This window comes from Cyprinodon tularosa, unplaced genomic scaffold (assembly GCF_016077235.1).
Source record: "Cyprinodon tularosa strain WSP-4 unplaced genomic scaffold, ASM1607723v1 ctg41, whole genome shotgun sequence".
NCBI classification, from domain to species: domain Eukaryota; kingdom Metazoa; phylum Chordata; class Actinopteri; order Cyprinodontiformes; family Cyprinodontidae; genus Cyprinodon; species Cyprinodon tularosa.
In genome coordinates, this window is record NW_024039130.1 from 1,915,026 (window position 1) to 1,942,179 (window position 27,154).

General features: G+C 36.0%; 1 protein-coding gene across 1 annotated transcript; it reads left to right on the top strand.

Moving 5' to 3' along the window:
* Positions 1-1,499: 1,499 nt before the first annotated feature.
* On the top strand, positions 1,500-26,946 carry ttc12 (tetratricopeptide repeat domain 12). The gene is made up of 15 exons (XM_038298587.1): positions 1,500-1,577; positions 1,847-1,918; positions 2,366-2,426; positions 4,091-4,279; positions 6,297-6,366; positions 7,101-7,189; positions 12,221-12,389; positions 12,740-12,835; positions 13,600-13,663; positions 13,760-13,894; positions 14,055-14,147; positions 15,329-15,397; positions 21,318-21,417; positions 22,890-23,118; positions 26,488-26,946. The coding sequence occupies exons 1-15, from the start codon at positions 1,500-1,502 to the stop codon at positions 26,552-26,554; spliced, it is 1,581 nt and encodes a 526-aa protein (XP_038154515.1). The 3' UTR covers positions 26,555-26,946.
* The last annotated feature ends 208 nt before the right edge of the window (positions 26,947-27,154 follow it).

Sequence of the window (27,154 nt, forward strand, 5' to 3'; positions counted from 1 at the left end):
ACAGAAATAAATAAATGCTCAATAAATGTATAAGCATACAATTAATTGCCAACAAAAAAGTGAGACATAAATGTATATAACTCTTAATTAGCTTCTTTATTTATTTGCCTTTGTAATATTTACCTTATTTATTTTTCTGTCCTTTATAATCTTCAACTTTATTTTTTAATTACTTATATTTTTAAGTATTTATTTATGTGCATGTTATAATATTTTTGTCTGTTTTATTCTTTCTTTGTATTTTTTTACCTTAGTTATTTCTTCGCCGCTGTTTATTTCTCTCTGCCCTTTTTACATTTCTCTCTGCCCTTTTTACATTTCTCTATGCATTTCTGTCTCATTATGCAAATGAGGAGGGGGTGTGTCCTAGAGAGTCAACTTCTGCTCATTGGTTGGCTTGGCGGTCCATCTTCTTAACTCACAGAGCTCAGAGTACTAAGTTAAATGTTCTCTTTTCTGTTGCTGTTGTTCAATAAAAGTACGTTTTAAGATCATTTGAGGCGAGAACCTTATACTTTTAAGCATCACCATATGGCCCATTCACAGATTTAATGCGTAATTTAAAAGAAAATGTGACGAACTTGAGAGGACCGTGGCAACCAGCAAAGCTCCGAAGCTATTTAACTGCAGTGACAGGTAGCGGAGGTATCCTTCCTTTCTCTATTCCTTCAGCAACAATGTTGTTCTGTTTAGGTCATGAATGCGATGCAGGACATGATCACTTGCATGAACAGATTAGAAAAAAGATGAGAAAATTCAATTGCCATAGGGAACATTTAACCCCTAAGGGAAGCACAACCAGAGTTCTGAGGTGGATGTGATCTAAAAAAAAAAGTCTTATGTCAACATAAAAATAAATCAGAAGCAATGATGTTAAAATAGCACTACATAGACACAGATTACAGTGTTCATCTACAAAAAAGCTGATTTTGGGGTGAGTAACTCTTTAAGGAGTTGATAGTGCTTAAGTCTTGAGGTATACTGCTTAGGAATTCTGAATGTGACCAGGTGTCTTCCTGCATTGCATTTACATGTCATCCTGGATACTATGTCCTTTTCCCATTGTATAAAAATAGCATTTTCTGTCAAGCATCATTTGTAATCTTCCAAGCTCTATGCCTTGTACTCTATGTATGTACTCTTTCTTTCGTGATAGCTATAGATAGGAACCAAAAAATCCTACAGAAAACAGAAAAATAAAAAAAGGAGACAAAAGGGAAAAGGTAGGAAATTAGAATAAAACCAAAAGTTTCACTCAGTATAGTAACTGTGCCTGAAAACCACATATCCTGTCACTAAAATATGATGCTGTTCTTTGACCCTTAATGCTTTGCAGGAATATTCTTGTTGGAAGTTAACTTAACAACTACTTTTTAATATGAACTACCTGAAAGACACGTTTTGTCTCTGACCAAACAGCCCTTCAAACAGCAATAACTGTCCTTCTTTTGCAAGGTCAGATTCTTTGTTTTTGTCAGTTGTTCAGTTTCACTTGCCTTATGCCTTATGCTATCCAGGCCTACATCAAGCTAAAACGATATAAGGAGGCAATTTGTGACTGTGAATGGGCCTTGAAGGTAAAAAGAAGTAAAATCAAAAGCTGCAAACCTATTCGATTTTCAAAAATATGATGCAAATAGAATTATGAAAAGTTATGGACAAGTGCCACTTTCTTTGCCTCTTTGTCATATTACTTAAGTCATCTTATTTCTGTATGCATTTAAATATACAATACATTCAAAACGTTTAATACACTATTCAATATATTACTTTTAAATGGTAGTGTCATAGGTGTTCAAACAGATATAGATATTTCTTTCATAACTAGTCAATCTTCTCGCTTCAGTGTAATGAAAGATGCATAAAGGCGTATGTGCATATGGGAAAAGCATACCTGGGTTTGAAGAAATATAATAAGGTGGGTATAATTATCTTTTATTACATTCAATCCAATCCCATCATTTTCATAGTTGCTCTATGTCATTCAGCTATACCAAAGACAAGGCAAAGCTGCAGTAGTTGTAGGCTGAATAAAAGAAAATAGAAAAAAAAAGTGTAATTACAAATTCCAAGAATGTATACAGTAGTATTCTATCTGACTGTAATTTAGTCAATATCTTGTCTTAGATCTACTGTCATAATCATTTTGGTCCTTTTTTTAGCGCACAAGTTTAAATCTGATTTTGACATAAGGGTGAAAAATGTAAAAAAACTAATTACAGGATAATTTGTGATGATTTGATGTACTTACTCTTTATCAATCTTGTTGGCATGCCTTTGCATTTTGAAGATAAGTTCTGTTTGGTTTAGACGACACTAGCAGAACAGATACTATATTTAATTATGAGATTTAAATTTTTCACAGGCTAAAAGCTGCTTTGAAAAGATACAGGAAATTGAACCAGGGAGGGGAAAGATGGTTAAAGGTAATTACATTTTTTCGATGAGTTATTTAAGGAAATGTTGCATAAACTAAATGCTCAAATAGTAGTGAAGGAGTTTAGTTTCTTTAAAGATCTCTCAATAATATTATGCAATGTTTAGTCAGTCATCTATGGTAATAAGGTTTCATGACCAAATCTCCTAATTATAGTGAGTAGTATTAATTGATATTAAGTTAGTTAACCCAGGGAAGGTTAAACTTCACAATAACTTCATTTCAGTTCAGTCAGTTTAGTAATATTGCAATAGTTCAGAAAACATGTCATCTCAATAATTTCACAAAGACTATTCAGTCAGATCAGCCAGATTGGTAAAAAGTTAAAAAAGGAAAATCAGCTGATTGCATCGAGTCATTGACTTTACACAATATGCTCCTTCTTGCCAAGGAAGATAGAAACAGTAGATATTTGCTTGCATTGTCATTAACTCTACAGCTGTCACTCACACCAAGCATGTATACAGCAACAGTGGAGAGGAAAAACTCACTGTTAACAGAAAGAAACTAGAGAACGACTGATACAGTTTTCATAAAAGGCCAAAGCCAATACCAATTATTTTTCATCAATCTAACTACACAAAATGTGCTGCCAATTTTTAAGGCCGATTTTTAATGACAAAATATCTTTTTCTTTCTTTGTTTTCATGATAAGAGGACATGTTTATAGCAAATGTTACACTAGTCAGTGCAAATAAAAAACATTATTTACAACATTTATTAAAAAAATCAAAACAATAACAATGGATAGCTGATGGAGGGAGCAGTAATGCATGTCCTTCATGTGACTTCAAGTCACGGCTGCTGAATGCACTAATGAATTGGCAAACACATGCAAACACAATGTCTGATACAAGGAAAGTAAGTAAAGTAAGTTAAGTATCTGCTCTTACAATTAGGCTCTTATGTGCTTTTCTTGTTGTCATCATTATATTTTTCCAGATAAATTTACCTTTAGTTGGAATCAAAATGGGCAAGAAAGTGTAGACACCAGGCTGGTTTTAAAGTTTAGAAAAATCCTGTCTTAAAATCTGTGTTTTTTTTTTTTTTTCGGTTAACTTAATGCAGGCCAGTTAATTATAAGTCAGCCTGTACACCTAAATTCGGCCAATCATATATCAACGGTCATATGTCAATCAATTTTTTTTGATCATAGTATCTTGATTCATGTCACAGCTAATATATGCAATTGCTGAAATAAGGAATAATTTTTAATTGAATAACTTATTTTACCATTTGGTGTAGACCAAATGAAGCTACTGCCTCCCTGGCGTCCTCTTCCACAACATCTTCGTCCCGGCTTTCCTCCTCTAAGTAAATGAATGACGGAGGAGACTCATCCACGACATATGAGCCACAATCAAACTTGCTTGCGAACCTTCCACAATAACAACCCCGCCCTCTTGATAAAAACTCCAATCACATTCCCTTTATTCACTCATGTAAAGTCATGCACCACTGGGGAGAATTCGGAAATGCAACCGTTAGAACAGCCATTTCCCTACCTCTTTAAAATGTTCCTATTATTATAAACGTAATATGAACATGTGTGTACAATTACAGTAATAAGATTAAGGTCAATGCTGATAAATAATTTTCTCTCTAATCTGTCTTCTCTTCTGTTATTTTCCTTTCTCCTACTCTCCCTTTAAGAATACATGGAGTTGGTAGATTTAGAAGAGAAAAAGGATTGCCAGGAGAGGAAAGCAATGGAAGAACTTGTCAAAGGAGAGGGAAAGTTCACAGCGGTGCCCCAACTGCTGGAGAGGCTGTCTAGGGTTGGCCGGACTCCCCTCTATTACTGTGCAGGATTGGAGAGCCTGTCACGGGCAGTTACTGACTGTGAGTGTTTCTTCAGAAAAGCTTTGCACAAGTCTATTTTCTATTTAGTTTTGTGAAGCCATACCTTCCTCTCATTAACCATCTGAAAAGGTTAAATCTATCTGCTGTTCTGCTAAAATGATAGCACTAAGCGAGGTATACTATGCTATTATCTGGTAAAACAGATGTAAAGAAAAAATGACACAAGCATTTAAATGCTTGCTTTAAGTTAGACTATTTGTGTTTCAGTTTCTCATTAGGATGAAAATCTCATGATGACCATTAACAGAATAGTGACTTAATAAGTACACATGCTTTTTCAGTTATTAGTTAAAAACATTATACAATACTAGAAAGAAGAAATGTATCTCACCTTACATTAAAAGTATACAATATTTAGTCAGTATGTAGTGAGTGTTCACTACTCTAAACCATTCAATAGAAATCAAGTCCAACCATTTTAACTCAGAAGGGATCTAGTTAGTTAATACAGCTCAATTGAAATAAATACAAAATAAAATCATATTATAAACCTGTATTTCAAAAACTTCAGCTCCTCTTCAATTCCCTTATAATCACATTTAAACTTGATGAATTGGGAACAAAATGCAGAAAAAAATATATAGTCTGACTTAGTTAGTTTCACTTTGTTTTCATCAAGACAAAAATTCAAACATACAAGAAAAATGTACTTTTTGGTTCGATTCGGTCCTCAAAGAGCAAAACAAATTCTAGCTGTATTGGATTTTTACTACCTAATAAATAAAATATTTCATGTACCCCTTGCAATGCACTGGTGGACCACTTGGGGTACGAGTACCCCAGTTAGGAGGAGAAGTTCGTGCTGTGAACAGGTGAAGAGATCTGTGAATTACAAAAACCCGCAAAATGAGTCAGCTGACTGTAATTAGGAGAAGACGTGGTCTGCCAAAGCTGAACCGCTGCCGAGCCCTACTGTTGAACTAGTACTAGATTTACCGCAGTTCGGTTGTGTCTGGCATGGTCCAGTTCAGCTGCATTTCATTTTCACTCAACAGTTAGCTTGGTTATCATGCTTGGACCGTTTTCTGCAAGGTTTCAAAACGGCTTAAGTCTGAATGTTTTCTGGATTCAGCACAGCTGTCTGGAGCTCCTTTCATACCCTAGACAATGTTCTTACTGTTGATTCTGCGAAAGGTCAATGGATAAGAGCTATGAATAGGAGGTAGGAGCTACAATTCGAGGTATTCAGGTCGAGCTAAAACAGTTCTTTTATGACCCAGGAGAGCTATCAGCGAACATATGCAAAAAAACTATTGATCGTGCAAAAAAGACAGCAGACAGTACAGGAATAAATGCATATAGATATAAAGAGTGCTTTTCTTTATATTTCTGTATTAGAAAGTTTTTACTAGTCTGTTGTAATAATCTTAAATCCAAATAATAACGTAAAATGAGCAAAAGTGGACCAATCATATCTAATTAAAAGATGATAGCTTTAATTTCATTAGTGTGGAAACCAAATTATGACTTTATTCATCTCAAATTGGGGAAATTTATGCAACAGTGAAAGTGACATGGGAATCGTAATGAACAACAGCACAAAAAAATCCACAAAAAAAAACGAAGATACATCAATGTCATAACCCTCTTACCCTTTTTTTCTAAATATTTTGTCCTAAATAGAACCAACTACTTATTATATTGATTCTAATTTCTAACAATGACCAATTATATATTTCACACTCAGTATAATTTTAAAGGATAGGATCTTAAAGGATCTCAACCGGGCTTGCAGCTTTCTGCTATTGAAGTGGTCCTTTGTGGTATTGCTCTTCTTTCTGTAGTATATACACCATTAGTAAGAGAAAAGTGGGATCCATTAACACTTTACTGCAGGCAATTTATAAAGCATTTTCTTTGCACACTTGATTCTACACCAGTGAGCAAGGTAAAGCAAAGCAAGGACACAAGGGTTGTGTTCTTGTAAAGCCTCTCTTCCTCTGGCTAATGAATGGTTTTCTGTCTTCGTCCACTATCTGCTCTTCTCCTCTAACAGGTACAGGACAGACTCTCTTCAGACTGAACAATAGCTTTAGTATCATTGGCAGCAATGGCGTGCTGACAAGGTAAGGAGACCACTGGGAGAGGTAACTCTGGGTTCTCATTGGAGCTTTGACAGATGGACAGAGAAATGGGGACATACAGAGACAATGATGGTCTAAACTAGAAAGATCATTCACCTTCCCCTCTGTCTCTTTCCAGCTGTTTGTGTAATAGCCCAAAAAATAAAAGATGATCACTAGAGATGGAGCTGAGTGCTTCACTCCATAAAAGCCTTATGTTTTTGTCCTAGAAAGTGGGAGGGTTTTGTACAAGATAAGAATTATAAGTCCCTCATGACAGATCACCAAGGATATTATTAACTTGTCACTGCTCTCCTTGTTGTCATTATTAGCGCCATCATGAATCGAGATTGAACACAGTGTCTGGGAAGTATGAATCTGTAGAAAGTGCAATTTGTCAGGAATAATGCTAGTGTGAGGTAGAAATAGACACTAGCCACAACTAATAGAAACAACATACAAGAAAAGGTCTTCTCTATATTTTCCAGCTAAAGCATAATCTTCCATTACATAATGTTAAAAAGGCTTACAGTGGTTACATATTCTGTAATAATTAGTAGAGTTTAGAGTTTATTCATTAAAATTACTATTTATAATTTTCTATATACATTTTGTTAACCTTAAATAAATATTTGAAATGTATATTACACTTTGGGCCGCAAATGTAACTTTATTTATTTATATGTAATCACTATAGTTGTATGTTAATCACAGCTTAGAGTTTATTTTCTCTACAGAGGCTTGTTGCAGAAAACAGATGATCTTCTCAGCAAAGAGCTGTGCCTTTCTGTATTAAACATTTGGAGGATTGTTTGCTTTAAAAATGGTAGGTACACAAAGCTTTCACTGTGTGTTAGTTTATTCTGAATAAAAGGCAAATAAGGTTCAAATACTGTTCTGTAGTTTTCTCAGCTATTCAGTCATTAGTTTATGTTTTTATATCACTTGAGCATTGAGGTGTTTCCTCTTTTATAATTTGTTTGTTTATCTAATCATGTTCTGCAAATGGCAACAAATAACTGAAGGCTATGTAAACAGAAATATATTTTTTCCAGAGCTACTTCCTGTAACGCTGAAAGGATTTGGCTCTTTCTTTCTGACCATTTCTACTCTTAGTTCCAAAACTGGGCTGTTTATATATGTAGATTACATCTGCCAACACCAAGGGCGAGATTTCTACTGCAATCTAAGGAGACAGATCTCCACCTGATGGAATAGCAGAGTTCAAAAACTCTTTGAAGGTTTCTGTAAAAGTCACGAGTCCAATTTTAAGACCCATCCTAGACGTCTGTGATCTATAATAAAATCTAAGTGGAATAACTGCATTTAACTCTGTGAGTAACGTAGCTATCAGGCGGATGTTATTCATTGATTTTATTTATGATTAACCTAAGGCTATCTCTTTGACTGTAGTCTAGCAAAATGCTGTTTATTATTTTTTAGTGCAAGGTTGCTTTGTTTCTAAGAAGAGAGATTATGCTTATGTTTCACATATGTCTGCAAGTAATTACCTTTTTTCACAAAAGATCAGAAAATGTTTTTCGTAGTAAATTTGTTTGGTGCCAATATTTGGTCATTGCTTTTCAAAAAAAAAAATTGTATTATACTTGTGTTTCATCCTCAACTAAAGATGACTAAGTTAGCAACTGCAGAATGAGCAATAATGTTAATTTTGAAAACTGGACCAACTACTTTTTCCTCTTGAACAGCTTAAAATTGGTGAATACCAACACATTCAACTTGGTTTAGAGATGTGTTTTGCTTTCCAGTGGACAATAAACACCCCCTCACCCCCAACCCCAAAACAACAATAAATCCCTCAATTCCCTTAGAAGGGCGTTAATCTCATCTCATTACTTTGCTTGATTGTATCTTGTTTCTAAAGGCTTTCATTGTATTGAACTGAACAGTCTCTGGGATATTTTGCAGTTTTATTTCTCAGAATGAGGTGAACAATAATTTTAGGCTGTCCTGAGTTTATATTTTTTAGGTTGAATATTCACTAACATGACTTAAGCATAGATAATCGTATTATTCAACAAAACCAAAAGGCTTAGGGTGTGTTGGATAACTTTTTAGTGATAAATTAGGATAGTGATAGTGATTCATTAGGAATGATTATAATTGATATCAGAACAACCCCTTACAGAGAGGCACTGCTATGTATTTAAGACAATTATAATATAAGTATAATTTTCTTCTATACAAGCTTTTCTATAACTAAATGATATCATTGCCTTAGTACATCAGACATTGTAGTATTTTGTGTTTCAGTGTTGAGAAAGCACCAGCATTAACACTGTATACAGTAACAAACTATGCTGTACACATATAAAAGCAAACTTTATATGCAGTGCATGATTTATCTCCATGCGGGTTGCAGGCTTGTAACGTGATTAATTATGTTTCATTGTGAGTTCAAACTCCGGGCTGTTAATTTGTCTTTAGCAAGACTGTTTCAGCAATCTAAAGACATATCTCCAGCTTCTGCAGCAGTAGAGGTCAGAATGTGATTAGAAACAGTGAAATTAGACCAACACAGTAATAATCTTAGACTCTTTGGCAATTATGGCCTAATCTTAAGTATTGTCTCTTCAACCTTTGTGGGAACGTGCTACTAGAAGGGACTTTTAATGAAACGTCCAATTACTTACTCTACTACTAGGTCTGCACAAGAGCAACTACCCCCACCCAAAAAGCTACTATAAAATGTATGATGAATGATTCTGTCACAGCTATTACACTGTATAACATATTACAATTTCTGCTCTTGTGTTTACTTGCCTTTGGATTGAGAGGATAAGAGATTCCTCTGTTAGGAGTACAACCTGCTCAAATGCACCCATAATGTTGCAGCTGCATTTAAAGATGAATTACAGTCATTTCTAAATCAGTAGATTTGTCAGGTTTTTTTTTTTTTTTTTAAGTCACAGATCTTTAAAAATACCTGTGGTGTGTCTGCTTAACTCTACAATTAAATAATGCATATTACTTGAGGTTGTGTTTGTTTGAAATTTTATCTCAGAACTTAAACACTTAAAAGTTAAATTATACTATTTTAATACATTTATATTCATCTCTTTGATTTGAAATTGTCATTTAAATCTTAAATCCCTATGAAATAGCTTGGATCAAGGTTTAACTCATATGGCCTGCAAAGACCCAGGAAGTGGCAATCAGCAAGTCTTTATATATAATTTTCTAATGTTTCCACATTGGTATGGAAAATTTCTCCCAATTTACTTGAACGTCCCCTCTGTGATATTTAACATAATGGAACTTATTTCAAATATTTTTTGTGAGCAAATTATGCATTGCTCATTTCATGTATTTTAAAGTTGGTGGACAATGAACTAAAAAGTTTAAACTTGGAGGTACCGGAAACAAGACAATGGGGGTAGGTTGATGTGGTGGAAAACAAACCTGATGCATGATTAGCTAAATGTTGTGTTTATGCAATCAAATGCAACAAGTGTATCTGTTTAGTCTAACTCATTTCCAGGGCCGTGCAGAGACCACTAAAGGGGCAGGTGCTCAAAAAAAAAAAAAAAAAAGGGCACATCTTATCGCATTTTAGGACAGAATATTAACAAAGTCACATAGCTTTCAGAGTTTAATGAACAATGATAAATTACAAAATTGTGAGACATACAATCAAAGCTAAGGGAAACACAAGAACAACAGCCTAATGTCTGTATGATAAAAATACTGAATCGATAGATAAGAACAGCTGTTCCTCATCTGGCTCTCTCCTCCCGCTCAGTAGTTCTTCAGAGAAAGGCGCGCCGCGTCCTATACTTTCCTCCGTTTAAACCGCTACTCTTTACTAAAGTAGAGAAATTATACAACGTTCAAAGTTTTCCGTTGTCTGACAAGTAGCAAGCCTACTCCAGTATTTTCACCAAAAATTATGTTTTTTAATTCACAAAAAAAACTGTTCTGTAATCATTACAGAACAGTTTTTTGTGAATTAAAAAACATAATTTTCAATGTAAAATACTAAAAGCACAGAGTAAACAGTGTTTTAGATCAAACAATACTGCATCATCCATGGGGCTCATTTGGTTTCACTTACATCTCTATTCAGGTTGACATTGGAGAGGCGGTGCAGACTGACGACATAGCCATCCATCCGATCATGGTTGATCATGCTTAGGGCCAAATGAGCAGCGGCCACAGTGTAATGTGGAATGTTCGCTACCTTTAGCTCCGCAGTTAGCCGCCTTATCTGACTGTGCGAGAGGCAAGTGCGTCGTCACCGGCAAAAGGTCAAAGGTAACAATGTGACCGGAGGGCTTATTGTATTGTTTTTGTAGCACTGGTATCACACCACTAACTGCGCCACTGGACCAGTTCTAGGCTCTAAGGAGTGGGGAGCAAAATAATAGCACCAGAGACCGCTGCTTAAGTGAAAATGGCCGGCAATTTAATGAATGCAAAACACACATAAAATACAATACATGAAACCAAAAATACTCTGCAGATTCTTAATAATGAGGTAAGTATAAATGGGGAGGAAAAGGGAGAAGGAAAAAAAAGAATATATCACTCTTTCTTTTTGCTCTTTAGTTCACCTAGGATATTTTAATTAGACTAATTTGGATTAATTAGACCAGTATCTTTTTCATAGGTTGCACCTATTTTAAGATTTAAATTTTTCCTGAGTTAACTCTTTTCCTTTCTTTTACAGGTTGCAAAATACCTTCAACACAGTTAAATCAAGTGGACCACAATTACTCAAATCACATTCAGAAATTAAACATATGAAAATCAAAGTATGGCACTTTAAATTCAAGTTCAAGTCCAAATGTAAATATAGGCACTCAGTTCGATGAAAAGAATCAGTTTGATTCAGTCCAAAAAATAATAATAATAATTCAATCAGTCTCCAGTTCTTTTTTAGTTCAGTTCAAACTAGTTTCTGATATCCCAACCGCTCTGGCAGGGGAGTACCACACGCGGGAAAGTCCCTCCCTCAATGGACAAGATGAATTGAAGTTCTAGGTCTGGCTCGCCATCTTGAATCCCGTCTGTGAATGTGCACGCCGCACATGGCAGTGAGAGGGTGTGTGCGGGAGTTGCGGTCTCCGTCGGCTCGGTAACCGCACCGGAGCCAGTGTGAGCAAGGGGTAATCCTCGCTCCGACCAAACTTCCAATCCAAACAAAAAACCTGACCTGTGTAACAGGCCAAAAACACAATAAAACTCTTTTTAAATACTCAAATTATGCAAATAAATTCTTCTTCATAAACTTCATATATTAACTGAATAACAGTTAATAACTCTCCACCAACAGAAAAATTACAACACAATGAAAATACAGAAAAATAAACACAAAACTCACCAAAACCGATATGGCTTAGTTCTCATAAAATCCTCGTCAGTTCCCGACCAGGTAAATTATGTTTTGTTTACTAAAATATTAACTTTTTTCTGTTAATTAATCACCGCTCTTTTTTTTCTCCGATTCCTCCTCCGCTCTCTCCTTCGGGTCTGCGTACTGCAGCGTCACCCAGACACTGCACCTGTAACGCTGGTTTCTTAAAGGGACAGCGACGTTATTTTCTGTCTACAGACTTTTAACCAACTACTTATCCCTATTTATGTTAGATCCCTATTTATGTTAGATTTTAACATGGGTTACATTTTTCTTGCCAAAAAAAGATAATAATAATAATTTCAGTACATGTGTTAAATAAAAAAAATTAAGATAAAAAAAAAAAAAAAAAAAAAAGGACCAAAAGGGCACATTGGGATCATGGAGCAAAAGGGGCAGGTGCTCAAGCCCCCTTAGCCCCCCCCTCTGCACGTGCCTGCTCATTTCTTATCCATGTTTGTTTTTTTCCCCTAATGTTAGATGAAAATCAGAAGATCCTGATGAAATGTCCAGTTGCCAGACGGGCTCTTGTGCAGCTGTTAACATCGGACCATGTTGAAGTTGTGAAAGAATGTCTGAAATTATTGCGACTATACTCAGAGACATCACATGGCAGACGTTTGGTTATTGACAACCTCAATCTGCACCTGTATGCATACTATTTATGTTGTCCATAGACACATCTTACTATTAGTAACAACAGCATTCTTTTTACACAGAAAGTACTAATGCATGATAAAAAAAGGACATCACTCGCAGTTTATTTGACTTATTTAACAGACTCTGTTTTCTTTAAAACAAACAACAGTACCTGGCCATTTACTGTCTTTCATTGTTTGCTCTGCAATTTAATTTGATTTTCAAAGAAGAATGAAAATTAGTTGAACTTTGATATTAGATTCAGGATCCAATTGTAATTACCTACGTATTCCCTTTACAATTATAATGTAAAACCACTCTTATTTGGTATGATTCCCTTTTTTCCTGATCTTTTTAAAGGTTGGCTGAAAACCTCATGTGGTGCATCTCGGAATCAAAGGAGCAGCAAGAGATCACAGCAGTCTGTATTCTAGAAACCTTTGCTGCAGAAAATAGGTAATAAAGATGCACATCTAATCAGTGCTCTTTAGGCTAATACATATGAATTGTCTCAAAGACGTGTGGCTGTACATATGACCAAATATTATATAGAAGAGAAGAGAAAACCAGTTCCCTGCACAAATTATATCCATATGCCGCATGATGAAAGTGCTTCGCTGGAGTAAAAAGTCCTGATATAAAGACAGTATATGGCATTCTTAATAAATCAACAGGCGCCATCCGGGTGTTAATATCACATAAAGACAAAGGCTATTCTGCACTTGTTTTTCTCTCTGGCATCTCCTGGAAGCAGACATGAAAGGACATTTCAGGCTCTCAAATGCTGCAGGAAATAAGTCAAGGTGTCAAGCCGTGAAATGGGTGGATCAATTTTCCTTGTCTGTAGCTCAAAGAGAGTTTGAAATAAACGTGGTGTATCCAAAAGAAATTTCCTCTCCATTGTAGAATCTGAGTTGAGTAAGTGTTGGTATTTTTTTTTGTTGTTGATGTTTCTGTTGCAATGAATACAAAAGTGGTGCTGAGGGGTTTAAAAAAAACAACAAAAAAACCCTTTAAATTGAATAGTGTAAATCTTTGTACCTTAGTTTCCCGATGGACAAAGAGTTTAACGAAAGCAGTTGTATATACTTCCCAAACCAATAGAAAAATGTATTGTTATGGTTATGGTCGGACCTTTACAATCATGGAGAGGACTGCCCAATTCACAGTTGACAATAGTAAAGAATGTATTTCCCTTAAATGTTGTTTATTTCTTACAGGTTTCGGTTAAAGCTAAGAAATTTGTCAAACAACTCCTTTTTTGTGGCATTTAAGATTATTTTGGTAGGTTTTGCTCAACAAACTCACATCCTATTTTATATTATGGTTATTTGTATATCTGACCATAAAAATAAATGGGTTTCTCTCATTCTTTTCCAGGGAGATATCAGCAGATTTAATCAAAATGTCCTTACATTGCTCATATCCGCTGTTGGCTCTCTGGCTGCAGATGAAGTCATTCGTCAAAAGCTTGCTCAGGAGGAAGAATGCTGGGAAGCTTTTCTCACTGCCACCGTAAGTGCACAGCTGTCGACGTGCCATTTTATTTAGAGAAGTGTAAATTGCTGTTAATTAGTTTAAGATATGTATATATATAAAAAAAATCTAACACTCCTGCTAAGTGTTACTGTCTTGTTTGAAAAGGTCCTATAGATTATTGTTTGCTTTTCTGCAGAAGCAGTGTGTGACATCTGAGAACAAAAGCATCCTGTATCATTTGCTTGGCTTGATTATCAACCTTTCATCAATTACTTCTTCAGCCATGCAGGTAAGACAGGTAACTATGACATAAATGTAACTTAGGTAGGAGTCTAGAGGGTTTAGTTTTAAAGCAAGTGTTAAGGTTTAGCAAACCATATACCTCACAAAAAATGTTTTTTTTTCAATCACTTCTGAGAATTGAGCTTTGAGCTTACTGGATGGGAAGCGAAATGTTTTCAAACTTAGAAACCAAGTCCAGTGGATTTTTGTTTTTTTTTTTACATTTTTGGAATCACTATGACCTGGATGATTGAAAATCTTTACCAGCACCTAATGAAACGAAATATGAGTCTATCTAGTTAGCTGAAAGAGCAACAAACTCAATGTTTTTGCATGAGTTTGAGTTTTTATTATTTAAACATGAGAGATGTAGCTGAATCACATTTATTCTTATACAACATATGTTGTTTATGTAAGGAAATGTTCATTGGTTTGTGCCTAGGAGCATTGAATCTATGTTTTTCTAAAATGGAAAGTTTTTTTATAAGAAAAATTCAGGCATGAATTTGTGATTTGCAAATTTGTCATATTCATGTCTTAATGATTTATTAAACATAACATTGATAAGCATTAACTGTGTAGCTCAATTCAGTAGAAAAACAGAACCTTTTAGATTAAATACAAACTTTGTGGAAAAAAATAAAACCGTAGACTTTTTTTAAAAAAATTTTTTATTGGTGATTTCTTTAATGAATCTCTGATGTTATTCAATAAGTTGTTGACAAAGACTCTCTGTGACGACCTAACAACATTGCTGTCACAGGAGTCACGCAATGGGTGCCTTTCAGATATTTATACTACTTTATATATTGATTTGTTGGCAGTGAGCATTCCAGTGCCTACAAATTAATATATAGAGCATATAATATATATAAGCAGTTCTGGAGATGTGTTTGATTTTCTGCAGACTGGGACTTATAACATTGTAACACTCATGGGTTTATGCATCCAACTGTTTTTTTTTTTTTCTCCCTACCTTTTTGGTATGAAAGCTGCACACTTTTATACAGGAGGCCCCTGATCCTCTGAACTTTTCTGTAAACTGAATTAACTGCTTAGAAAGAAATCCACTGGAAAAGCTGGTAGTTTGACACATAACTCAATCTGAGTCCTATATCAAAAACCATGCCCTATCAAGAAAACCTGTGACATCAGAACATGAGAAAATTAACTTTTCCTTTTTTAAAGGAGCATGCTGTTTCTTTCTGTGATTGCTGTGTGGACCTGCTGAAAAATGCTGATGGAGACATCGTCACTGTAAGGAAAATCCTAATGAAGCACCTTTCCCATGTTTTTTTCTTGTATTGGAATGGAATGAGAATGCACACAGAACAGTACAAATAGAAGTTGTGTCCAAAGCTTTAAATGTAATTTGGATGTTGCCCAGCAACAATTTATACATACAGGCACAAAAATGTACTTGCATGTTCATTGATCACTGCCTTGAATGCCCCTGCTAATGTGTATACAAAAAAAAAAAAAAGCCAGCAATCCAAATGCACCATTATGTCAAAGTGTAAAGTCATAGGGAAGCGACTGTTTCAACCGTTGCATTTCCGAATTCCTACGAGTGGTGCCTGACTTTACATGAGTGAATAAAGTGAATGTGATTATCAAGGGGGCAGGATTGTTGTGGCGGAATGTTTGCAAGCAAGTTTAGTTGTGGGCTGTTTGTCAGAAGCATCTTGCTAACCAGTTAGCATCTTAGTGCCAGTAGGTTCCCAATGGGAAATTACATTGGGACCAAGTAGCACTTAACAACGACACTGTCAAGGAACGCTATGGACAGCGGAAGCATGCAAGAGGAGGAGAGTTTTGTGTTGAAGGTCGTGAATGAGTCTCCTCTGTCATAGATTTTTTATTTAGAGGAGGAAAGCGGGGAGGAAGTTGTTGTGGAAGAGGGCGCCAGAGCGGCAGAAGCTTGGTTTGGTGTAGGAGGCTTATAGCCGTACATGTTTGAGCCTTGCCTCGCAACGCTGCCAGTTCTGTTAGCTCTACGCCTGCTGAAGACACAGACCTCCATCCCCGTGAACACCGGGACGTAACTCAATGGTAAAGTAAATGATTCTTATTTCTTATTTCAACTGTTGCTTATATTAGATGTGACATATGAATCAAGGTGCTTTGACCGAAAAAATTTGATTGAGAGAACCTCAGCATAAAAAGTTGATTGGCCGAATTTAGGTGTACAAGCTGATGCATAACTAACTGGCCTCAATAAAATAACGGAAAAAAACCCCATATATTTTAACACAGGATTTTAAAAAAATATATAAATTTTCTAACTTTTGGGACAATATGGTCTGATGAAGAGTACATTTATGTACATGTTTAAGCCAGAATGATTTGAAATTTAAATATAATTTCCCTACGACTTTAATGACATTCATTTCACTAAACAGTTTATGTAAACCTCTGCTTGGAACTTTGTTTTGTAGTTTGTGGTAAATCCCAGAATATGCACTGGGGGAATAATCATTACATTTAGAATTAAAGTTGCAAAAAACTGTGACTTCCTCTTCTGCAGTTTCAATTACCTCTGTGAGTTCAGCTTGCCAATAACCCATCTGTCACTTATCTCTTGATAAGAATTTTATCCCTTATAGAGAGGAAATGAACTGAATTTATGTAGCATGTTTTATGTCATACTAACCACCCAAAGAGGTTTAACAGCAGATAATCACCAATCATTACCAGATTGGCAAGCAACTTGCTTTGCCTTGTCCAGGAGCACTTAAACATTTGATGGCATTTAAGACCATAATATTTATTTTATCTCTGTGCTCTACCTATATTAAAGTAGTTTTCCTGGAAGGGTTCTAATTTGGGTTTAGATGAGAGAGTGAAAGTTCTCTTAAATATTTTGTTCCCTGTGGTTCTGTTATGAACTTGGTGACCTGTTCCGGATGCAAACTTTGCTCTTTGACGAAACAATCACATGCAGTGTAGTGAGAATGAATTAAAGATGTCCTATTTTTTTTTCAAGCCAGTCAGCATCTCTCCCTACAGTTGCTCCTTTATCATTTTTACTATTTGATGCACCATGAGGGTTTATCACAGAAGCACAGCTGAGATGTTTTCCCCTGTCTTTTACATTAAGGAGACAGCTTTGATGAGAGGATAAAAAAAAAAAAAAAAGCATGTGTGTATACACAAGATAAGAAGTGTTTGAAATTATGGTGTCACTGGAACAGATCTGAACACGGTTCAAAGCTGTTCAAAGAAGAAGCATTATCCCGTAACCCTGTAAAACTACTGTAGGTGATTACATAAAAAACTATTGTCAAATGGATAACTTTGACAGGCTGCAGACACATCACCAAATGCGGTTACAACGCAGCATAACAAAAGCATGTCTTTGGTACTTCACCCCCAGTTTCTCATTAGAAACAGGTTTCCTTTGATATAGTGAATTAGTTTTTGTAAAAATATTTATGTTGAAGGTTCAGAGACTTATTCATAGTTTACTGTTTCTGTTATTTGATCTGTACAAATATATTCACTGTATTAAATATATGTGTGTTTAAAGTTTGATTTCTAGTTGTTGAGAATAAGAACCAAGCTAGGGCTTTAACTAATGCTGAAATATTTGTGGGCCTTCAGGAATTCATCTTACTACAGTACAAAGACAATGGACCTCACAAATGTATTAATTGCCCCATTTACAGTAGACTACCCTTTCCGAAACTGATCTGTGCCGAGTTTGGACCGAGCTTGGAGCAACTAACTGCGGCCAGCTTGGTTCTTACGACTATTTACACATCACGCTACCACGGTTCCTTGCCTCCTATCGACGGTCCACGATACTGAAGCTCTCAAGGTGGGAATTATGCAAACAAAAATGGCAGCGTCCATACCATTCAGGATCTTATATGCCTGGGTAGCGTCCTCCACCCAAATTTTAATGAGAGCCTTGGTCTCAGCCTCATCCCAGGTCGCACCATGCTATTTTGATGCCATTTATTGTTAACAGGCTGAGAAGAAGTTTGTGTTGTGAACAGGTGATGATATCTGTGAATTACAAAGCTGGGCACTCCTGAAAACCTGCAAAATGATTCAGCTGGTTGTAAATAGGAGAAGATGCGGTCTGCTCATGCGCTTTTTGTTATCCGAGAACTGAGTCACAACTGAACCGTGCTGAGCCCTACTGTTATGGGCGCCGCCATGTTGAACTAGTACTAGATTTAGCAAGATTTGGTTGTGTCTGGCACTGTCTATTAACACTAAACAGTTATCTTGGTTACGGTAGTGAATGGCCTTAAAGTCAAATCATTCTGGCTTAAACATGTATATAAATGTACTCTTTATCAGACGACATTGTCCCAAAAGTTAAAAAATTTCTATTTAAAAAAGAATCCTGTCTTAAAATCTGCTTTTTTTGTGTTTATTTTTTTGTTAACCTTTGCAGGCCAGTTAGTTATACGTCAGCTTGTACACCTAAATTTGGCCAATCATATATCGGTCATCGTTCAATCAAATTTTTTCAGTCATAGCATCTTAAATCATATGTTGCAGCTCCGGCACAAGACTCTCCTTGCATGTTTCCGCTGTCTATAGCGTTCCTTGTCCCAAACATGCTTGCAAACCATCCGGCATAACAATCCTGTCCCCTTGATAAATGACCAATAACATTCACTTTATTCACTCGTGTAAATTCGAGAATTCGGAAATGCAATGGTTGGAACAGCCGTTTCCCTACGACTTTAAACTTTGTTCAAGTTTCCTACTTAAAAAAAAATGACTTTCATGAATACCTTTGTGATTTAGCATAGTAAACGACCCAAAACCCATTCATATCATGATGGGTGAGGGGCTGTTAGTTGTACAATTTGGACTGGGCCATTCTTCCATAAAAGCATGCTTTAATCTAAGCCATTCCAGTAAAGCACAAACTATATGTTTATTTCTTACAGCTGCTCAAAGGTTAACCTCAGCCCCATCCAAAATATTAACAAAGAGGCCACCAGGTTCCTCTCATATTAGCCAGACAGCCTTTACCAAATATCTCCTTATCCTGCCCTCTTCTCTTCTAAATTCAGCATAATGTTCTTATCGTTTTGCATAAAGGGGGTTAGGGATTTACCACCATCTTGTGTGAAATGTTTGCCATATCCTCTACACGTATGCTATGTGGCAAAAGGGATTTCTTCTGATTTCCTTCCAACTGCAATTCCACAAAGCTGCAGAGCATGAGGTGTGAAAGACTCTTACCTGCTTTATGGTTCTCTGGAAGAATACTCCCTTACATGTTTGCTGGGTTCTTTGGTCTTTATGAATCTGTTCACCAATGCTACCTAGCAATCCCTGTATATCCTTTACATAACAGTTATATTTATACTGAAGTATAATTACACTTGGGGGTGCTCTAATTTGGATCTTAATAAACTGTTATTCAGGTTATCAGATTAAAATGCATCCTAGATTCAGATTTTTTCAAGCAAAAAGCTTTCTAAAACCAGCATTACTTTCTTTGCACTTGAGATTTAAGCAACTTTGTGTTGCAGTATCATAAAAAAATCTCATTCAAATACATTGATGTCTGTTGCTGAAATTGAAGAAAATTGAAGAATGAGTGATTTTCCAATCTTTTCTGCCATGTTTATTTTTTGCAGGGCAGTTTTTCCTCTTGCTCTTACACTTCTAATAATTTCTTTTCTAATGCCATCACCCTTCTTCTCTACTCTACAGGGAGCCACTGGTGTTCTGAGCAATGTCCTGCCTCAGTCATCTAAAGCTGTTCAACATGCTGTTCAAAGAAAAGTCATTCAAACCATGTGCTCCCTGCTAAAAGTGTGTAACTGTACAAAGATAAATGCAATCGAAAAGACATTGCAATTTGTTAAATTCTTATTTGTTTTATACATTACTTAGAATAGCTAAATAAGCTTTTTAAATCTTAAGATAGCAAACGCTACTTAGCACACTTTGTTTAAATGCATATTTTAGAAATCTGTAAAGGTACTAAAGGTGGTGTTCCTTTTAAAACAAGAACAGCTGCTTGTAAAAGATTCCCTTAGGAATTTCGAAAATTGACAAAGATGTTAAAAAGATACCAGCAAGCAGTAAGGGTTGAAAGTAGTGCCTCCTTGGAGCAATTCTCCTAAATTGCTTAAACTAAGCAGTATAGCCTCAGTGGCTTAAATTATTCATCTATAGTCACCCTGTAAAATCCCTGTGGACAAATTTAATCGTTGCAATTCCCACAAGCTGAGTGTGGCGCCACACACAAAATTATAAGAAATAAAAATGTTCTTGTCAGGAGCAGACAAACAGCTAAAAAGTTGGATAAATCCAACAACTATAGAAATATATATTTTGAGAGGTGAGTCTTATGTCTTCCAATGTGGAGACCTTATTTCTTTAGGGGAAAAGATAAATATTATGCTTTTATGTTCTTGTTCGGAATTCACTACAGTTTCTTAGTTTTTTTTTTTTTTTCTCAAAGCCTCAACTGCCATCATTCTTTACCTGCATAGCCACATTCAGCTCAGGTAGTAAGGGAATGTTTTAAGCCACGGAGGCTCAAGATATAAAGGATCCACCTATAATTGTGGGTTGCTGGTTCAAGTCCCTGCTCCATCCTTCTCAGTCATTACCACCTTAGCCTAAGCTCTTCAATTGCTTGCTGTCTGTTGGTGGCCAATGAGCCTGATGGTTCCATTGTCTGGCAGCCACAATTCTGTCAGTCTGCCACTGACAGACAGACTTATCAGTTGGAAATCCTACTCTGTGCTAACATGGCCTTAACAGACCAGACCAGTGACAGTGAATTTAAGAACCACATACTGTCTATCAATAGGGAATCTCTTCTTTTCACTTTTTGGTGTTAACTGGAAGGGTATTGATAGTTTTACCTCTGGTGCCATGATGGTGGAACTAACTGATTTTTTGTGCTAATATTAGACAAAAAACAAATTTAACAGGAAGGTTACTCTACTTTAAGTTAATTTAAGTGTAGTTAGAGGGAGAGGCGGTATGAAAAACAAGTCCTACTTCTTCATACCCCTTTTCAGACAATTTTCCATTAATCAGTCTCAATTCTCTGGCTCTATATACTGATAGGTTTATTTGGTGGAGGGTTTTGTTTCTATTTATGTTCAGGTGAATTTAGTTAGCATGAAAATTGGTGTTTGGTTTGTATGATGTTAACTAGTCTCTTTTATCTCTACTTTCCCAGGGAGAAAGTCAGACTGCAACCAAGTTTGCCATTAAGACATTGACAGTTTGCACTGCAGTCAGTGACATGGCAAGACAAGAGCTGGTGAAATCTGATAAAAGTGAGAAATTATTAAATTGTTAGCATCAAAAGGCTTCTTGGTTTGTGTTAAGTCTGCAGTATTAGATAATTTAAACCAACTGTTCATTATATTCACGAGGCAGAACTGACATAAACAAATTTTGATCTATTTGCAAGTTTAGTATAGAACTAAAATTAGATCTTTACAATAGTGTATAAGAATGAGTGATGGGCTGTTACCAGCAAATCAGTGAAACCTGTGTAGGACTACTGTGAAATTACCACATTGAACGTGATGTGCTGATAGGGATGCAGCTATAAAAACACCGGGTTTGCTTCAGGGAAAATTTATTTTTAAGAAGCTTCCCAATGGAAACCTCAACAAGACTAAAGCTGTTTGCACCTTGTTCAATGCGGAATTAGTTTACTAGAGGAGTTCTTCCAGTCTCAAGTACCATCTAAACGCAAAGCATCCCTTTGCCAATGCGGAGGATGCTGGCCGGGCCAAGATCTGATATAGCGCAGGGGAGGGTCGTGTTCGTCAAACTAATAATAAGCCCTTTTAATCAAGATTAATTCCAAGATTTCAGTGAAATTAATCTGGATAAAAAAAAAAAAAAGGAATCTATGTTCACCACTAATTAGAATACACCTAATGTTTTATCTCACTGATACAAAATCAGAACAAATGTTTCCTGTTTTTTGCTTTTTGAGATTACCACAATTTGTTATGTTGGCTAACAACCAGTATTATGAGACATAGACTTATACGCAATATTAAACAAATCCTTTGTTTCATATAGGTTAATTCACAACATCCCAAACACTGGTTTGCTCTATTCCAATCATGGTAAAAGAAAAAGAAATCAGCTTTGATATAAGGAAGTGTGGACCTTTACAGGTCTGCTTTCTCTTTGTATCCAATTTTTAGATGCCTGTCACAGGGCCTGGTCACAGGGTTATCTGATCAAACTATAATCCTTAAAAATGAACTGCACTTCAAAGTCCAGCCATTATACTGTTATGAAGAAACAGTTTCTGTGTCCCAGAAAGGAATGTTTGTTTTTATAAAAATGTGTATTAACCTGAACACAAAAACAAATTACTTTGGAAAGACCCTGGCTGAAGCTGATAAGACAGAGAAAACTGCAAACTGATCTTCCAAACAGAAGTTTAATCCAGCATACAGAAAATAAAGTTATATTAAGGAATGGCCTAAAATAGAAGCAAACTCTTGTGGCTATCTTATAGAAGAATGTTTTAAATATATAAACCAAGACAAAGATTTTAATATCCAATTCTAACAAAGACTCAAGAAATGTAAGTACATCTCTGAAACAAAGGAAATTCTGAAAAAAACAAACAGACTTCAAAAGCAGTAAAGGATAAGACTGATTTGATGTAAGATACTGGTTTAAAACATATCATATGATGTTTCTGCCTCTGTTTAATGGTTTAGAAATCATTCATTAAGTATATTCTCTGTTTGGTTTCATCTGTTTCTCTGTGTAGAATTGTCCATGTTACGTCAGTTTCTGAGTTCTAGCTGTGACGAGGTGATTTCAGGAAATGCAGCTTTGTGCCTGGCCCATTGCTTTGAACTGGAAGGTGTTGCCACCCACCTGCTGGGCACTGATATTGTACTTCTTCTACTAAGACTCGCAGCGGGGGATGCTAAGAAGACAGCTGTGCAACAAAATGCAGCTATTGCTCTCAGCAAACTATGTCAGTCTGAGCCCAGGTACACCCTCAATTCACAGACTGCAAGACATTATTTACATTCTGGAAACAAATTTTACTACTGTACGCAGTAAACTGAAATATTTGGCCAATGTTAACTATCACCAATGTTCAATTCTTCATCAATTCAATGTATAATGAGTAGGTACTGTAAGTTTGAATTGGAAATCTTTTGAGACTTTAAAGTTGGATTAAATAGAACAATCCTTTAAGGAAGAGGTCTGGTCATACTCAGAATTAAAACTTCTGTAAGTACTTTAAATATGAAATTATTACATACTTTACAATAAATGATAAGTGTTTTTAATGAAGAGTAATTTTCTAACTTTTGGGACAATATAGTCTGATAAAGAGTACATTTATGTTTAAGCCAGAATGACTTGCCATTTAAATATGACTTTCCTACTACTTTAAATGTGACATGTAGCCACTCAGAAAGTTTTTTCCAAGGAAAAAATACCAAAAATAACCTGTTTAACAAGTCCCTGCATGCGCTGTCTCTACTTCTTTACCTGATGCCTTATCCTTTTTTAATGTTTTTTCACTTTTAAAATTAGTCCACAAAGTATACAAATTGCTTGTAACTTACTAGGCAGGTGCATTTGCCCTGAACCCATAGTTGTGTCAAAAAAGCGGGACAGATGGGTCCAATATTCAAGGTTAGACAGCCAGTAGGAAAGGTTAAAATGTTTATTAATACAAAAAAAGACAGAACAGAAGTGCGCTGCTGTGGAACTGCGACAGCAGCGACCGCAGGTGTGGAGCGCAACCCATTACTGATTTTGGATTAACAGTTCAGTCCACTCAGGAACTGACAGATCCGGGTTCCAGGAATCCATCAGAGTGTGAAGGCAGGTTCAGAGTCCCGTGCGTCGAGCATCCAGCTCAGACAGAAATTCACAGACAGGCAGAATGCAGCAGGAGTCCGACAGAGATTCAGGCAAGCAGATCATACAGGGACAGACAGGGCCAGTGGGTGAGAGGAAACAGAATCAGGAAAACAGAATCACCTGGGAAATGCTTAAACGCTCTCACGACTAGGGATTAAACTAGCCTGAAGACATGGGCTCAAAAATAATCCCCTACTGGACAATGGGATATGAATCTTGGAAATACCGAAAACTGACAAAACCGACACTAACAGAAGGCAAACAGGGAACAAACAGAAACCAAAGGATGACTTGTCAAGATGGCTGGGCTGGACCGAGTATAAGGGAAACGGGCAGGTGGATGAGATCAGAGATGATTAGGAACTGGGCAGAACTAGGCAGGTGAGTGACATGAGCAATTAAGGCCAGTTAACAGGGCAGATCATGACAATTTGATCTTGATGTTTCTTATCTGACATCTGAATTTTCTTGATTGCAACCTGTTTTTCTGTGGTGTTGCTTTACACAATACACTATATGGCCTGTTATATGTACAGTTTTTTTATCTTCAAATGTGGGGCTTCTTAAGTTTTAAAAGTCCACCTGACACTTTTTTAAATCATGTTTATCAGCCATTATTTCTTCTCTCCCAAGTCCCAGCTTCCTACTAAATAAAGATAGACACGTTTTCCAACCTACAGTTTAGGAATACAAAAAAATTCCATGTGTGGGTGTGTGTGAATAAGTTAAATTTTGAATGTAATGTAAAAGGCCCTGGAGTTTCCTGACTTGAAAAGATACTATATAAGTACAGACCATTTACCATCAACCACCACTGACATAGATTTTTATTTCACTTTTCTTTTCATTACAAGTTATTAAGAGAGCTTTGCATTGTGCATTTATCTTTAAATATATGACTACCATTATGCGATATTTACATTGAAAATGTAGAATGGGGAAACTGTTGTCCACAAGTTATGGAAAATATTATTGGTGATTGATTTAATGTTGCTGATGTCTATTATACATGGTAAGGGTGCTGCTGCTAAAGCTAGTCTTGTGTTGGAGGATAATTTCTCCATGCAGCCAACTTCATTCTGGACTGTTCCTTCCTTTTTACATCCTGTTCAAGTCAGCTAGAGGAACATCTCAATGCTCAAGGCTGTTTTTCTGAGTTAGATGACTTATACCTTTGAGGTATAAGTCAAAGGTATATAGGTATATTGACTTATACCACTGTTACCTTATTTGAGGGGTGGATGCAGAGATCAGCTATAGACTTTGGAAGAGCCAAATCCTAAGCTAAGTTAGCCATAACCAAGTTTCAATCTCCTGTGGTTACTCTTCCTCTATGACATTTTATCTGTCAAATAACACAGAAATGTTTCATTCGCTTTGTTATTTATGAGCAAGCCAAGATCAGTAGAAAAGCCTGGCACCACCTGGTTGCTGTTAAACTCTATCCTATGGCACATCCATCATATGCAGAGCAAGAGTAGTTTGCATATATTAGTAATCCTTCAACCAAGTAGGATGGATGCTCAATAACCAGCATTAAATTCTTATTATAGCTAAGACTCATGCACAAATGTTGACATGTGCTATAACCAATCCCCTAGTGTGTACATCAATCAAGAAGAATCTAAATTTGTGCAATCAAAAGAAAAAGCATTGTATGGCCTCATGTCTTTTTCTGTTTTATGTCTCTCGGATATCGCATTGCTGTAGGCTGCCAGATGTTTGTGTTCTGTAAGTCATTTACTATACAGATGAGGTTATGAGTTGAAAGCACAATGAATGGCTAAATTTCCCTTCAGTTTTGTTGCTATTGTATCAACATGACATTTGATTAAAGTCACTACAATTCGTCTGACTGTGTGATGATAAGTTTGGAAATGCAGAAATGATAACATCATACTGTAGCTTTCTATATTTATAATAGTTTGGATCATTTTAATTATAAAAGCTGATTTATTTTAAGATGCTGTCTAAGACATACTCTTTTGCTATGTGCAAATGTGAGGCATTCAAAAGAATTAAGGAAGGAAACAGTGAACCTCCTTAATGCAGATCATTTCCTGTGCTGACCTGCATCTGACCTCCTAATGCTGACTGTTGTCTTATTTTAACAGAACCCCCCCCCCCCCAAACAAAACTGTCCCTACTGTTTACATTTAGACAAATGTTCTGAATCATAGGCTCAGGGACAGTGTGTCAGGCTTACTTAAAATGTGCAAGAGCATCATTTGATGAGCAGATAACGCCAAGCATGAGTGTGTTTCATTGAGCAATAAATGCTAAATGTGATGTAAGTGTCCTTTGCGAAGGACTTAAATGCACCTTCAGGCTGATGGGCTTGGATGTGACTGTTTTTAGGATGAGTTGATTGTTCTATACCGAAGGTCACACTATTGTTTAAACTGAATGCCAGCACTCTGTACATACTGTCAAAATATGTTCTGTCTAAAAAAAAAACGTTTTCATTTTTTCATTTTCAGACATATTCACAAACTTCGGGAGCTTCATGGCCTTGAGATCCTTCACTCCTGTGCAAAACTCCTATGATAAAGCAGTAACAGTTAAATTCTGTCCAAGTCCAGAGATTGGCATTGACATTTCATCATTTGTTTGCCTTAAATTGTTTCTTTTCATTATGGAAAATATTTACTTTCTCTTTTATCTCTAAACCTACCAACACTTGAATTCTAATGAACCAAATTTTGAAAGTATTTTAGCTAGAAAGATGTTCATGTTTAGCCATATTGGTCTTCAAAAGGATAAAAAATTTATTTGACTGAGAATATCCTCATGAGTCTAAGTATTCCCTCTATAACAAGGTCACCTCCTTAAGTGATATTCTTTACTGTTACTGTTTGCATATGCAGTGCATTTTTAGTATGCATTTCTTTGTTTGTTTTCTTCAAAATGGAATGGTCTATTAAAAGTTGTATTCATTCCTTTGCATGAAGTTTGATTTTTTTTCTTTTCTTTTTAAAACCGTTTTTAATGAATTAAGTCGTGGATCCTATAAAACAAAGAAAACAATCAAGACACATTTCCTACAGTAAAAATGTCCAAAAACTGATGTTGCAGTATCTTTATGAAAAAGGTCATCTAGCTTTTGCCTCTCAAAACAAAAACCTCTGCAGCTTTATTGATTAAATC